Here is a 16,567-nt window from a genome sequence, read left to right on the forward strand (position 1 = left end):
ACGATTGGCAATCATCCTGGGTTAGAGCCAGTCTAGCTTTTCACTTAAAAAAATTAAGGAATATACAAAAAAAAGAACAAAAAAACTTTCCTGAAAATAGCTATCATAGTCTTTAGTCAAAATACATTAGCCTGTACAGTACATAAGGCTAAAGCTAAATTCACTTTTATTTTTATGCAACATTTGACAAAATACGTAGGAAGAGCCAAAGCCCACGGGAGGCAAACCTTCCTGCCCAGCAACTCCAGTGACTAGGTCTGAAATCTCCCAGCAGACAGCCAACCGCCCCATCTGACAACACAGGGCAGGAGAGAGTCATATGTAGCACTGCTTTAAGAACCCATTCACTCTCATCACTTTCTATTTATTAAAACAATTCGGTAAAAGAAAGCAAGTACAGAAGAGGATATGGATTGCTCAAATGAAATCCCATTAAGAGAAATCAATTGACGTAATTGAGGATGTTGTCCATAGATAAGAATCTTCTGCTTCCTGGAACTCTCCTTAACTGTGTACCTATTAATCCAATAGTTAATGTTGACTGCAGTCAAAAATAAAAATGATTGTTATTCATCTGTGTTATGTTCTATTATTTTCAGCCAATAATTAAAAGGTGGTAATAAAAACATGGTGCCAGAGAGAATATTAAAGTCAGTGAAGCTGATAATTATTTCCCAAGCTTGCACAGAATGCACTGAATTCAAAAAGGTCAAGTCAGAAGAATAAAAGCGATAGAAAAAAACAGGTCTGGTATTCATTGCAGGTTTCTAGACTGAGAAGCATTTTACCAGAACGCACCCCAAACAAAAGGCAGTTGGTATCTGTTGTTGTCCCTGGCAGTAAGGCGTGGAGGAAGATACCACACATAATTAAAATAACTCCAGCAAACACGTCCATTCGGGAAACAACCAAATCCTTTTGCTTCCTAATTGAGGTTGGCGATGCTTTAGCTGTGGCTTTAACGCTCATTAGTATTTCAAGCACATTGTTGTGCGTGGCTTTAATACTCAGTGAGGTGGAGGGGCCAGAGGTGTAGTGGAGAGATTGGAGAGCTTCAAAGCTCAGTCTCTCGCTTTTTTATTCAATGAATGCAACTGTGGGCAAATTCTGTGCCCTGTGAAAGCTGACCAACGCATTGGTCTCTTCTCATTCTCATTATGCTACTGTACATGTACAAATATACATACAATGCAAACATATCACTTGCAGATATACTATACTGAATGTAAAGCATCCATTCATAAAAAAAATACATACATTGTTACATCTGTACGATAGGCCTACTTTACATATTGAGAAATGAACAGTTGAGTCATTCCGAGCCCACGTCTACACCAAAAAACTCCTGAAAATGTTTTGGGCATATTATAGATTAGTTTAACAGTGCTGCAGTGTTTTGTAGGATGTAAAGAGCTCTGTGGGATTTCCTATCAGTGCTTGTTCAGCTGGAGGTTAATGGACTTACTCAAGTTAGTCTGCCTGCCATGAGAGCCTCCTCCTAATTGAATAAAAACCAGCATGTGAACGAGAGGACCAGCTAGATGTCTCTCTGTCTCTGATGTCTGGAATAAAACAATGTACTGTAATGACGCAGTGTTGAACAATGGATAAAATAATGGATCAAATAGGCCTACTGCTGCCTAACACACAGGCAAATGCTGTAACAAAACATTGGGCCGTTACAAAACAACCACAAAGCAAAGAGTAATATATTGTGCCATGATAACTAAGTGAATTAGAGTATGCAGGTGCTCGCTCTCCTTGTCGCAGGTGCTCGCTCTCCTTGTCTCTGTGAGTCTGGGGCCAGCTAGTGTATATCTGCTTCATATGTTATGGCCTCTCTGGTCACTGCTGCTCTCTCATACCCAAAGCTATTCTAATCAAATCAGACTTGCCCCAAGGGGATGTGGCTGCTAGGTTTCAAGGTAGATAAGGGATAAGAGATACTGTATAAAATATGCATTGTGTATTGCATCTAAAATACTGTATGAAAGATGCATTGTTATTTTAACATTGTAAAATATTTTTTTAATTACTGTGTTCATCGAATCACACCTCTGTGTGTTGGAGACAAAATTGAATACATTTATGGAGGCATTCTTACAATGCAAAGGTGGCATTGTAGGTCAGGTGGCATTACTGAAGTTCATGTTTATGAGATGTGGCATGCACTGTAATTAGCTTGTGCATGGTAGGATTGAGAGGACTGCAGTAGTAGGCTTATAGGTATGGGATGTTATGCATCTCCTACTATACAGGTACAAAAGGCCCCTCACCAGAGTTCTACAACCACAGCGCTGAAATTGGTTTTGTCAGAGGTGGGAGCTGAGGGGCCTCATGTTAATTATTAATGATGCTTGCATGCAGCTGTGAAGGGGAGCACAGGTGATTGAAGCTCACAGAAAAGAGAGGAGGGAGCAGGGGGGATAGAGTGGAGACATGGGGCATGAACAACATCATCACCAACATCAAAAGGGTAGATAGACTACTGTGTAATGTCACAAAGAGGAACAATTAAGCTACTTCTCTATACAATGATGATTGTGGTATGTCTACAAAACCTTGTCACACGGTGTGTGGCGGTGCGAGATGGTTATTGATTATCTTGCTCTATGTTACATTTAACATTTTAGTTATTTAGCAATTGTCAATTATCTTCTTTGCCTTTGCTTGGTGATTTGGAGGTCAAATCAACACTGTCTATGCTGTAGTGCATAATGTCAATCGCACCTTACGTTGGTAGCATCGCCCCCGTCGTTCCCTCCTCGCTCTAGCCCTCCTCCAACACTCTCATCCGCTAGCGCACCACCCCTTCCTTGCTCTATCGCAGCCAATGAGATTCTACACCCGACAGACTGAATAACCCATAAATCGGTTGTAGGAAAAAGAGCTGCTTGCACTAGCTGTTTCGTTTCAGTGAAGACTTGTCCTTTTAGTTTTTTAGTTTTCTTTTTTTGGGACCGTATCTTTCCTCCGACGATCCCGAAGAGAAACAACGAGATTTCCACCCAGGGCTCTCAGTCTCCGACACGCCGCACACACTGCAAGCTCATTCATCCACTCACACGCGCCTTATCTATCGGATTGTCCTTGGGACCACGCGCTCCCGGCAAGAGGACCTACTCTTGATAGCAACCGATTTTCTTTAACCACAGGAAGACTAAGCACTAGCCGCTCTCCTTTCGCTTTATCCTGCTCAACCCGAAACAAGAATGGTCATGGTGAGTAGGGAACAATTTATTTAGCCTATGCTAAGCGCATCTGTCTTATAGGCTATATCTACCATAGGTTATTATTTGTCTACATTTTATAAACTGCTTTGTGTCACCAGCGACATTATTGCACCTCCGCAGCAGTAGCCTCTAGCCAGGTGATAAACTTCGGTTTGCGTTTTAATCCGTAGCTATCCCTATTTTTTTGGCGCTTTGTTGTTCATAGTCGTGCTGCTCATGCAGGTGTGTGTGTCCGTGCGTGCGTGCATCTGTGTGTGAAATGTACATGTTTGACGTGAGTATTTCATATCAGTAGCCTGTGTCTGATAAGCCAAGGCTTGCTTAGTTGTTAGTAAACATATGTGGGTGATTTTGTGAATGTGTGATTGTGTGGGTGAAATGTAATATGAATCATGAATTGTAAATTATCAACATTTTAACTGGATTTTCCTTTGAATAGGAAAGATACATGCAACAAATATGAGCATGTATCAATGTATATAACTAGTGTATATTTGCAGGCTTTAACATGCATGCAGTAATAGCTAATTGATATACATAGTGCTGTTCAGACATCCTGTAGTGCCTGAGGGTACAATCCAGGGGAGTTGGCACGGGTGGGCCTGGGTGGGCACAGGCCCACCCACTGGGGAGGCAGACCCACCCAATCAGATTGAGCAACAAAAAAATATAGATAAATTTTTTGCTACACTTGTCAGTGTTCCCAACGGGACATTATTTGTCTTTTTACCTAAGCACAGTACTTTACTTGGGCAGGAGCTCACCGGAACTGAGTACCGGCACCTCATATGTTCTTCTGCTTGAGTTCCTGCACCGCCTATAGAATATGTATATATATATATATATATATATATATATATATATATATATATATATATATATATATATATATATATATATTTTAGGGGGTAGATCAGCTTTAATACTGCAGATAGATTGTAACTTCCATCAATGTAATTGTCTGCATAACTTCCAATCCCCCATATGTTTATTTTTGCAAATATATATAAATATACAGCTGGGGAAAAAATTAAGAGACCACTGCAAAATGATCCGTTTCTCTGGTTTTACTATTTATAGGTATGTGTTTGGGTAAAAATAACATTTTTGTTTGATTCTATAAACTACTGACAACATTTCTCCCAAATTCCAAATTAAAAAATATTGTCATTTAGAGCATTTATTTGCAGAAAATGTCAACTGGTCAAAATAACAAAAAAAGATGCAGTGTTGTCAGACCTCGAATAATGCAAAGAAAATAAGTTAATGTTCATTTTTAAACAACACAATAGTAATGTTTTAACTTAGGAAGAGTTATATTACTTTTGAGGTACTATTAGCACAGTTTTTGCCATCCAGCTGGTCCTATTGCAAGAGGATAGTGATGACCACAGCAGTGGTTTTTATACTTTTGTCTTAATTTGTTGTTGTCTAGTACTGTCTTTTTGCTAGCTGGGGCCCCGTGTAGCTCAGTAGAGCATGGCGCTTGCAACGCCAGGGTTGTGGGTTCGATTCCCACAGGGGGCCAGTATGAGAAAAAAAAATCATGTATGCACTCACTAACTGTAAGTTGCTCTGGATAAGAGTGTCTGCTAAATGACTAAAATGTTTCACAAAAGTCATGAACCCTTCTATTCTCATTGTTTCTACAGATTGAAAATAAACATTTTTGCTAAAAGTATTATTATATTATTGATCAATTGACTATGACTTTTCAGATCACCCAGTAGTGCTATCTGCAGGGTTAGCTCCAGGTAAATATTGCAATCCTTCAGCCATTCCTGGACCTGTGACCAAAAACAAGCTACAAATGGACAGTACCAAAACAAATGATCTAATGATTCTGTCTCTTCGCAGCAAAATCTGCAGAGCTGGGAAGATTGTATCCCCCATATAAATAACATTCTATTGGTTGCAATAATTTTGTATAATAATTTAAATTGAACAATTCTAAGTTTTGAATCAGGCGTCGTTTTGCGTTTCAGTTCATAAACCGTTTGCCATGGAATCGGTACGTAAAAAATCTCTTCCCAACTATTTTCCAATCTATATGGGACGGCTGTCAATCCTTTGGTCCTTAAATGAAACTGGGATACTTTTTTATTTATCACAATTTTCTTTAACCAATTATGGTCTTTAATGCAGGGCCGACAGACAAGTTCCTTACTTTTTCCCCCTTCCACTTTCCTCTTCCATTTTTGCGGTAATGCTGGAATTATTTGGTTGTAATTTTGGGTAGAGCAGACATTTCCATATGTTTTTGTTAAGGGTGGGGGGTGGGACAATGCAAATAGTCCGGGTAGCCATTTGATTAGCTGTTCAGGAGTCTTATGGCTTGGGGGTAAAAGCTGTTAAGAAGCCTTTTGGACCTAGACTTGGCGCTCCGGTACCGCTTGCCGTGCGGTAGCAGAGAGAACAGTCTATGACTAGGGTGGCTGGAGTCTTTGACAATTTTCAGGGCCTTCCTCTGACACTGCCTGGTATAGATGTCCTGGATGGCAGGAAGCTTGGCCCCAGTGATGTACTGGGCCGTACACACTACCCTCTGTAGTGCCTTGTGGTCGGAGGCCGAGCAGTTACCATACCAGGCAGTGATGCAACCAGTCAGGATGCTCTCGATGGTGCAGCTGTATAACTTTTTAAAGATCTGAGGAACAATGCCAAATCTTTTCAGTCTCCTGAGGGGGAATAGGCTTTGTCGTGCCCTCTTCATGACTGTCTTGGTGTGTTTGGACCATGATAGTTTGTTGGTGATGTGGACACTAAGGAACTTGAAGCTCTCAACCTGCTCCACCACAGCCCTGTCCATGAGAATGGGGGCGTGCTCGGTACTCTTTTTCCTGTAGGCCACAATCATCTCCATTGTCTTGATCACAGGGATTTGGGCCTTGTCGGGTGTCTGAAGAAAATCCTTTGCATCCGACTCGTTAAAGAAAAAATCTTCGTCTAGTATGAGGTGAGTAATCGCTGTCCTGCTATCCAGAAGCTCTTTTCGGTCATAAGAGACGGTGGCAGAAACGTTATGTACAAAATAAGTTACACGTTGAGGGAGAGGTTGTTATCCTGGCACCACACAGCCAGGTCTCTGGCCTCCTCCCTATAGGCTGTCTCATCGTTGTTGGTGATCAGGCCTACCACTGTTGTGTCGTCGGCAAATTTAATGATGGTGTTGGAGTCGTGCCTGGCTATGCAGTCATGGGTGAACAGGGAGTACAGGAGGGGACTGAGCACGCACCCCTGAGGGGCCCCCGTGTTGAGGGTCAGCGTGGCAGATGTGTTGTTACCTACCCTTAACACCTGGGGTCAGACGTCAGGAAGTCCAGGATCCAGTTGCAAAATAATGGGCGGGTTCTGGCATGTATCACTTTGCACTGATACCATGTGCAGTAAACAGTAGCTATCGCTGTGTAGGCTAGGCTACTCACTGTTAGCTAGCTAGCTAAGACACACTAGCCAGCTTGGCTAGCAAAAACAAGTAATGGCCAAACAAAGCTCAGTAAAAAAAATAATCAAGAGACCGTGTATAGAAGAGGATGTTGAAGCATTTGCCAAGTTATTTGATATCAGTGATTTCGCCATGAAGTGCCTCCAGTCCCCCTCTATATCAATCACTGATTGCATTGCTCTAACGAGGGACTTAAAGACAGTTTCAGTACATTCAGAGACAATGATCAGCACTACAACACTGTTTTTATTCAACACTTTTAGAAATCATGTAACACACTTCGACTTGCACTCTCTCCCACCCTCCGCTGAGACATGACCATCAGTCCAGTGAATGTTTTTTTTCTTCTATTTATTTCAATGTGCCTCGCAAGTAATAGGCTACAACAACTGACCTATTACCAGTGTTATCATATAGCCTAGCTTGAGACTCAAGTTGTAATATATATAAGGGACTCTACGTTATTTATGATAAGGGGTAGGCCTACATGGAGAAAATCGGACCTCCCTTATTATATATGAAAATAGGCAAATGCATGAAACAATATTTATTTCCAGTCATTTTTAAGATTAATTGGAAGTATAACTTTGCCCTGTGCTTCTCCGCCCATGCACTATAGTTAGGCCCTGTATTAGGCCCTGTATGGCTATTGATCATTCAGTTGATATCACACAATACATTGTAGGCGCACTTGATCTCCTGCGCCCAGCTGAGAATTGCACTCGGGTTGCATTTTGACTCATAAAGTGATCTCGACTAAGAAAAGGTTGGTGACCACTGTTCTAGTCTATATAAGCTATGGATGCCTATTGTGATCATTCCTGTTATATCAGGGCGCTATGTTCTAGTCTTGTATTCTATTAATAAAAAATAAAGAAAACAATGGTTTATTATGTGTAGGTCTATGTGAGTCGCGTGTTAAATACAAGAGTTGTGGATTTACGTAAGCTACAAGACTATTTGATCTGTAATGCGAAATCACATGTTAGATGGTTTGTTGTGTGCAATCGATTACAGTAGAGTATAGGGTAGGCTATGCTATTTTGATAATTTAATGATGATTTGAGTGCCCAGATTTTGGCCCACCTAAATATTTGCTGGCCCTGCCATTAACGGATTTCTGCCTGCGCCACTGGTACAATCACTCTTTGCACTCACTCAAGCAAAGATCTTAGCAGTGATTGAAAGCTTTTTTTGGTACCAAAATACTTTTCTTTGCCAAGCGCTCCTTGAATCAGCAAGGTTGCCAGAGTGAAGGTGTTAACTTTGTGGAGGAGAGTGTTGGACAGACAGGCGCAGGAACCAATGAGAAAGCTGCAGCACACCCTTCCAGAGAGAGGGGAGCTCTGACCTCACAGATGAGGAGGAGACAGGGGTGGGGACTGCAGCCCAGAGCTCACTCTGAAGCCTTTTGCATTCTCACCCAGCGTCTCTGGAAGAAGGGAATGCCTGCTTTCACTGTCTGACCACCACTAAGAGAGAAAGAAAGAAAGAAAAAGAGAGCTCCAAGTCAGGGGGAAATTTGCTCAGGCGCTGGGGATAGAAAACGGCTGCCTGCTCACAAATGGAGTGGAATGGGTTTAAAATGGTAAGGAGGCTGCAGCTAGCCAGCCGCTCATTGTGCCCTTGCATCCACCCGACAGCCTGTAGCAGTAGCAGTAGCACCATGCCTCACTCAGTGTGCCTTCCTTCCTTAACAGTTAATGGGGTGTTGTTCATCCAGTTTTGGGAGAAGGAGATGGGTATCGGTTTGCACAAGTCTTAGATAACTATTCATGTTACCTGCAAACAGCAAACATACAGTACATTGTGTTGTTTTATGTCTGATATTTTGCCTGCATCAAATCTCTTTATCATGTTGTGCATTGTAAATAGTAGATAGTACTTTTGTAGGCTTGGTATATTTATGTATCTATACAAAGGATTATAGTGTACATTTTGGTAGGTTTTATTTTTGTAACGTTTGACAGTGTATGGCGCTACAGTCGTGAGCTTGCATTTGTGAATGTGTAGTGTATCCGAGAGAGTAATAGAGTGTGTGTGTGTTTACATTTCCCTTCACTTAGACAGGTTTTCGCCTGTGCCTCCTCTGCTTCTGCCTCTGATGCTGCTGGTAGCGCTCATCTGTGCTGCATGTTGGATGTGTTTGTTTGTGTGTCCATTGTTGACAAAGGGCTCAGAGTGACTGCCTCCCCGGGCTGTCCCCCAACTGGTTGGAGGCAGTGCCTGCCAGGGACTCAGTTTAATTCTCTTTCCATCCAAAACAACATGGCAGGGCTGACTAACTTTTTCTGCATACACAAGGAGGCTGTCTTCCCTGACCTCTAAATTCCTGTATCCATATCAAACTTTCTCTTATTGTATGCTGTTAATAATAAGATTCATAAAATGTTAAAATGGCATTATACTGATTTTAAAATGTTGTCCCTGTCACAAAGGGAATTTGCCAGCTTCCATAGCATCTTAGCATCTTGAATGTGGGAAGCATTATTCATTTTTCGAAGTGAATATTTGATTGTTTGTGTGTGGGCTTTTCCCGTGCAATCAAAATGCTAATTGAAAATAATGCAATTCCCAACCATGGTGACAGCGATAGCACCCTGTCTCCCTAACTGCTCGCTGTAGCGTAATGATGGAGGGACTTGCCAGTAACTCAGTGCTAGAGGAGGCGGGGGCGTTGGGAGAGAGAGAAGGAAGGAGAGAGAGAGATAGGGGGAGATATCCAGTGTTTATGGTGTGGAACTGAGCATGCTCCTCGTTGAGCAGCACCCTGCTGTCTGTCAGTGGAGCTCAAGCACTGGGCAGTGTCACCACACTCAGAGCTACACTACTACTGCCCTCCAGCAGAGCTACAACACTCACGGTGCAGTCTCTACTGTTCAGCACCAAGCTTATATATCAATGCTAATAAGTAAAGTTGATCAAATTAATATAAAGTAGGGTTTTGTGAGCAGGTGGGAGGCATTGCACAGAGGGTTGTAGGCAGTGCTCAATTTGAGGGGGTATGCCTTGTTAGGGTAAAAATTTGAAGGGGAAAAAATGGATCCCGATTATATTAAGCAATTTATAACTGCTCTTTAGGCTACAAACAAGCTGTACATTCCACGAGAAAGACGCGACTCCGATGCACATTTTTGGTTCGTCTCTATGGCAATCTGAGGCTGAGTTACGACCTTCTAAAGTAAAAAAAAAATAATTTAAAAAATACTTTGGAAGTGTTACGCGCAGTTTGGAGGGTTCGGGGAGTGGAACATCAACTATATGAAAGATAAGACTTGGAAATGAGACAACATACGAAGCTCAACAGGACTTTACTTTATTCTGGGTTAGGCAACCATCATCTCAATTAGTTCACGTGACAAACAGGAATTTATAGACACACTCATGAACATCCAATTATCATCCTTACAGAAGTAATCTAATGTGTGACTGACTCTGTTGCTATCAATTGAGCTAATCACTTTCTTAAAAATATGTTTAACTAAATTGATACTTGATGGTTGAAATACAATTCTAGAACATATTTGTTAGTGAAATAGCATTTGTGAAAATAGTCTAGACTTTATTTTCCCTATCCATATTATATGAAATATTATATGTAATTATAATTAAATAGCCTACTCAAAAGATGTCATGAGTCATGTTACAGTGGGGAAAAAAAGTATTTAGTCAGCCACCAATTGTGCAAGTTCTCCCACTTAAAAATATGAGAGAGGCCTGTCATTTTCATCATAGGTACACGTCAACTATGACAGACAAATTGAGAAAAAAAAATCCAGAAAACTACATTGTAGGATTTTTTATGAATTTATTTGCAAATTATGGTGGAAAATAAGTATTTGGTCACCTAAAACAAGCAAGATTTCTGGCTCTCACAGACTTGTAACTTCTTCTTTAAGAGGCTCCTCTGTCCTCCACTCGTTACCTGTATTAATGGCACCTGTTTGAACTTGTTATCAGTATAAAAGACACCTGTCCACAACCTCAAACAGTCACACTCCAAACTCCACTATGGCCAAGACCAAAGAGCTGTCAAAGGACACGAGAAACAAAATTGTAGACCTGCACCAGGCTGGGAAGATTGAATCTGCAATAGGTAAGCAGCTTGGTTTGAAGAAATCAACTGTGGGAGCAATTATTAGGAAATGGAAGACATACAAGACCACTGATAATCTCCCTCGATCTGGGGCTCCACGCAAGATCTCACCCCGTGGGGTCAAAATGATCACAAGAACGGTGAGCAAAAATCCCAGAACCACACGGGGGGACCTAGTGAATGACCTGCAGAGAGCTGGGACCAAAGTAACAAAGCCTACCATCAGTAACACACTACGCAGTGCCAGACGTGTCCCCATGCTTAAGCCAGTACATGTCCAGGCCCATCTGAAGTTTGCTAGAGTGCATTTGGATGATCCAGAAGAGGATTGGGAGAATGTCATATGGTCAGATGAAACCGAAATATAACTTTTTGGTAAAAACTCAACTCGTCGTGTTTGGAGGACAAAGAATGCTGAGTTGCATCCAAAGAACACCATACCTACTGTGAAGCATGGGGGTGGAAACATCATGCTTTGGGGCTGTTTTTCTGCAAAGGGACCAGGACGACTGATCCGTGTAAAGGAAAGAATGAATGGGGCCATGTATCGTGAGATTTTGAGTGAAAACCTCCTTTCATCAGCAAGGGCATTGAACATGAAACGTGGCTGGGTCTTTCAGCATGACAATGATCCCAAACACACCGCCCGGGCAACGAAGGAGTGGCTTCGTAAGAAGCATTTCAAGGTCCTGGAGTGGCCTAGCCAGTCTCCAGATCTCAACCCCATAGACAATCTTTGGAGGGAGTTGAAAGTCCGTGTTGCCCAGCGACAGCCCCAAAACATCACTGCTCTAGAGGAGATCTGCATGGAGGAATGGGCCAAAATACCAGCAACAGTGTGTGAAAACCTTGTGAAGACTTACAGAAAACGTTTGACCTGTGTCATTGCCAACAAAGGGTATATAACAAAGTATTGAGAAACTTTTGTTATTGACCAAATACTTATTTTTCACCATAATTTGCAAATAAATTCATTAAAAATCCTACAATGTGATTTTCTGGAAAAAAAATTCTCATTTTGTCTGTCATAGTTGACGTGTACCTATGATGAAAATTACAGGCCTCTCTCATCTTTTTAAGTGGGAGAACTTGCACAATTGGTGGCTGACTAAATACTTTTTTTCCCCACTGTACATTATGTAGAATTGCAGGAAATTAGCTTCAAAACAACAAACAATTCCTAGGGCCCTGAATGAAACCAAACCCACTTTTAGTAGGGCCCTGAATGAAACAAAACCCACTTTTGGTAGTATATTTAATGTATCTCAATGAACAATAATACAAATAAATAGGCCCAAATACAGAATCCGTTCAGTATTTTTGCTTCCAACCTTGACCAACTCACATTTTCCACACAACTTGTTTAGTCTTTCACAATAGCTAATGTTAGTCAGTAGAACAATTCTCATTCCTTAAAATTGGCAAAAATGCAGGGTAATAATTAGTGTGCTTGTGTCAGCAAGAACACTAATGTTATTCTCCATACGTCTTCTATTATTCAATTTCTTCCCTGTTTTGCTGGTGCAACTGCTTGTTTTATGTCTTGAACAGTGTTGTACAGTGCCTTGCAAAAGTATTCATCCCCCTTGGCGTTTTTCCAATTTTGTTGCATTACAACCTGTAATTTAAATGGATTTTTATTTGGATTTCATGTAATAGACATACACAAAATAGTCAAAATTGGTGAAGTGAAATGAAAAAAATTACTTGTTTCAAAAAATGGTGCGTGCATATGTATTCACCCCCTTTGCTATGAAGCCCCTAAATAAGATCTGGTGCAACCAATTACCTTCAGAAGTCACATAATTAGTTAAATAAAGTCCACCTGTGTGCAATCTAAGTGTCACATGATCTGTCACATGATCTCAGTATATATACACCTGTTCTGAAAGGCCCCAGAGTCTGCAACACCACTAAGCAAGGGGCACCACCAAGCAAGCGGCACCATGAAGACCAAGGAGCTCTCCAAACAGGTCAGGGACAAAGTTGTGGAGAAGTACAGATCAGGGTTAGGTTATAAAAAAAGATCAAAAACTTTGAATGTCCTACGGAGCACCATTAAATCCATTATTAAAAAATTGAAAGAATATGGCACCACAACAAACCTGCCAAGAGAGGGCCACCCACCAAAACTCACGGACCAGGCAAGGAGGGCATTAATCAGAGAGGCAACAAAGAGACCAAAGGTAACCCTGAAGGAGCTGCAAAGCTCCAGAGCAGAGATTGGAGTATCTGTCCATAGGACCACTTTAAGCCGTACACTCCAGAGAGCTGGGCTTTACGGAAGAGTGGCCAGAAAAAAGCCATTGCTTAAAGAAAGAAATAAGCAAACACGTTTGGTGTTCGCCAAAAGGCATGTGGGAGACTCCCCAAACATATGGAAGAAGGCACTCTGGTCAGATGAGACTAAAATGGAGCTTTTTGGCCATCAAGGAAAACGCTATGTCTGGCGCAAACCCAACACCTCTCATCACCCCGAGAACACCATCCCCACAGTGAAGCATGGTGGTGGCAGCATCATGCTGTGGGGATGTTTTTCATTGGCAGGGACTGGGAAACTGGTCAGAATTGAAGGAATGATGGATGGCGCTAAAAACAGGGACATTCTTGAGGGAAACCTGTTTCAGTCTTCCAAAGATTTGAGACCCTAAGCATACTGCTAAAGCAACACTCAAGTGGTTTAAGGGGAAACATTTAAATGTCTTGGAATGGCCTAGTCAATGCCCAGACCTCAATCCAATTTAGAATCTGTGGTATGACTTAAAGATTGCTGTACACCAGCGGAACCCATCCAACTTGAAGGAGCTGGAGCAGTTTTGCCTCGAAGAATGGGCAAAAATCCCAGTGGCTAGATGTACCAAGCTTATAGAGACCTACCCCAAGATACTTGCAGCTATAATTGCTGCAAAAGGTGGCTCTACAAAGTATTGACTTTGGGGGGGTGAATAGTTATGCACGCTCAAGGTTTCAATTTTTTTCTCTGATTTCTTGTTTGTTTGACCCCCAAAAATATTTTGCATCTTCAAAGTGGTAGGCATGTTGTGTAAATGAAATGATACAAACCCCCCCCAAAATTAATTTTAATTCCAGGTTGTAAGGCAACAAAATAGGAAAAATACCAAGGGGGTTGAATACTTTCGCAAGCCACTGTAAGTCATAAAAATTAGAAAATACTATGTTTAAATGCATTAAGTATCTAGTTTTGTACTTTTAGTGCTTCAAACCAAGTCATCAAGTTTTTAATGTTGTGATCTGTGATTTTATTGTATCTTAATTCCACCCTGCTCATAGGCCTAAGCCTCCAGCAAGCCAACAGCTGCTTTTACAAAAGAATATACCTGAATCAAGTCATGGGTGAAGGAGATATAAGTGTGGGTGTTAGAAGAGTATTAAAGCTAGTAGAGGCTCAGCCGAACGACAGTGAAGGTGATTTGTGGTGATTAAATTAGCTTGTCTTGCTCCGCCTTAGAATCTGTGCTCTTGAGAATAGTGTACTACAATTAAACATGTAAAGGCAAAGTTCAACTTAATGAGTGCTGTTTCCATCCATCCAATCAGGTATTAAATATCATGGTTACCGTTGTTACATGTATAAAAATACATATTTAAAAGGATTACATGATAGTTACATGATAAACAGTAAATAACATATTGGCTTCAAAATAATACTGATTAGGAAAAAAATGCTAAACCACTTATATATGTTTTGTCATGGCTGTCTGTTAGTTCATGTTTTTCTTTTCTCCTATGCTTTGCTGATGCAGTTGTTCATAGAGCTAAGATAAAGTAAAACTGACAAGTGTACAGATGTAGATAGACATTGCAAATGAGAGCCAGACCCCTTTCGTGCAGTCAAATGACCAAATCGCCCTCTAGTGGCCTCATGGGTGGAATGTTTTTTCATAATTTATATATATATATATATATTTATTTATTTTTACAGCCAAAAAGCTAGTGTTTCTATGTCAAACAGTTTTGTTATGTTTCAGTCTTCTGTGATATATATGAAGTGTAATATTGGGATGCAAACTCAAAATTGAATACATTTCAACTCTAAATCTGACGGTACAGGTGTCTTCTTTTTTTTAAGCCCATAACTGTGTGTGTGAGGTGTATACTTTTGTTTCAAAGTGGTTTGTTTAAGACTACCAAGAAACACTGTGTGACCCTTATTTAGCCCACTGCAGTAAAAGGTTACTATTAGACAAATTAAGAGAGGAGTAAGGCTGACTGAAACGGACAGTGGAATGCTTCTCCATTAATCCACATGGCAGTTTCTTTCTACCCATCTGTGGTCAGTACATGATATCAATGTTCAGGACCATCTCTATCATAGAGGCATCTAACCATTCATTACAGTAATATAACTGACCACATGCCTCGCCCTTACATAGCAACTGAATCATACCGTAGAACCGTTGAATAGCCAGATGTGGACAAATCACCCATAAACGCCCTGCAGCTCTCCAATATTTTGTGTGAGATGGTATGGTGTTGTTGCTGTTGACATGCTGAGGTGCCTCTGGGAGAGGACTTGGACTGAGTCTCCAGTCCCTGAGCAGCGTGGGTAATTAGTCACATGCAACTCCCAGCTGAAATGACACGCTCATGTTGGTGTCCTCTCAATCGTCTCATGCTATCTATCTGCTGCCTGCCTGCTTCCGGTCAGGCATAGTCACTAACATGGGAGTATCTGAATCAAAGTGACAGTTGTTAGATAATTGCATGTTTGGATTATTCATGCCCTGAAAGGGATCTATAGGAATGAGATTTAAAGCAGGATGATAAGTCACATATGTATGCAAGTAGAAAATTAGCTTTGTAAAGTAGATTCGTATTTCAACTTCAAACTTATGCCATAAATGTCGCTTGTGTATAATTGATTTAATAAAGCAGTTAGTGTTATTGATAATACTATGAATTTGAAAACAGTGAAATAAGTGTATCCCTATAAATGTTTTGGCGTTATTAATAATACTAATGTAGTAGAGAAAAACACACACAAACATTTTCCAGTGAATGTATTTACTCCTTTTCAACATACCTTAGCCTATACTCAGACCAAAACAGCAAGGAGTAATGAGCTAATGCCTATTTGAATAAGCCACACTGAACCATTATCTCAATTATATGGCTTCGTTCTTAAAAATGCCTTTTGTTTGAAGACTAAACATACATGAATATCAACAAAACGGTTTCTTAAAAAATGTAATAGGCTTCCACAGAAAAGCAGAGGCGAAGGAATTCAGCTGTGAGGGGAAAATGCTTTAATAATACAAGCCTAATTCCTTTGGGGGAAATTCAAATTGCCACAGACAGACAATAATCAGCTGCAAATTCTTAGCGCACACAACCCGGTAGAAAACACAGGGTCATGTTCTTGTTGTGTTTTTGCTCCTGCTTTTCTGAGTAAATATTCTAAAGGAAAATCAGGGAATATATATTCATATATCCTATCTACATCTCTGCTCATTCAAAGATGTAAGTAGAACCCTGACTTCCTTATTTCTACGGTTCTCTTTCTTCATAATCCTCCTCTGTGTTCCGTGTGTTTTGGTATTCATACAGACATTTGGGTTTGAGTGGCAGTTTCACAAACCGCACACTCCTCTGATCTACATTTTGCATCCCAGGAAAAGGAGAAAAGATAGCAGCAGGCTTGGTGTCGCTAGCAGTTGCTCTGTCTCATTGTTCAACGTTGCCAAGTGAAGTGGCCTCGTACTGTGATGTTAAAGGATGTTTCAAGGACATCCTTCCAACCCAACAGACCAGTAGAGGACAGAGCACCCACAG

At 40.9% G+C, this 16,567-nt stretch overlaps 1 protein-coding gene across 10 annotated transcripts in view; it reads left to right on the forward strand.

The window, feature by feature from the left end:
• The window catches only part of elavl4 (ELAV like neuron-specific RNA binding protein 4), a gene marked incomplete at both ends in the record, with an annotated part of 89,310 nt that overhangs the window by 14,840 nt on the left and 57,903 nt on the right, over positions 1–16,567 (forward strand). For 2 of the 10 annotated variants that reach the window (XM_084186369.1, XM_084186370.1), the window contains one exon: positions 8,243–8,266. The exons of 7 other annotated variants lie outside the window; for them this stretch is intronic. In XM_084186369.1, the coding sequence (XP_084042495.1) occupies positions 8,243–8,266 (24 nt within the window). Of the gene's footprint in view, positions 1–8,030; positions 8,267–16,567 lie in introns of those variants that run through there. One more of the 10 variants, XM_084186371.1, reaches the window with a different exon arrangement.

The sequence above is a fragment of the Coregonus lavaretus genome, assembly GCF_964263955.1.
Source record: "Coregonus lavaretus genome assembly, chromosome: 21".
NCBI lineage: Eukaryota > Metazoa > Chordata > Actinopteri > Salmoniformes > Salmonidae > Coregonus > Coregonus lavaretus.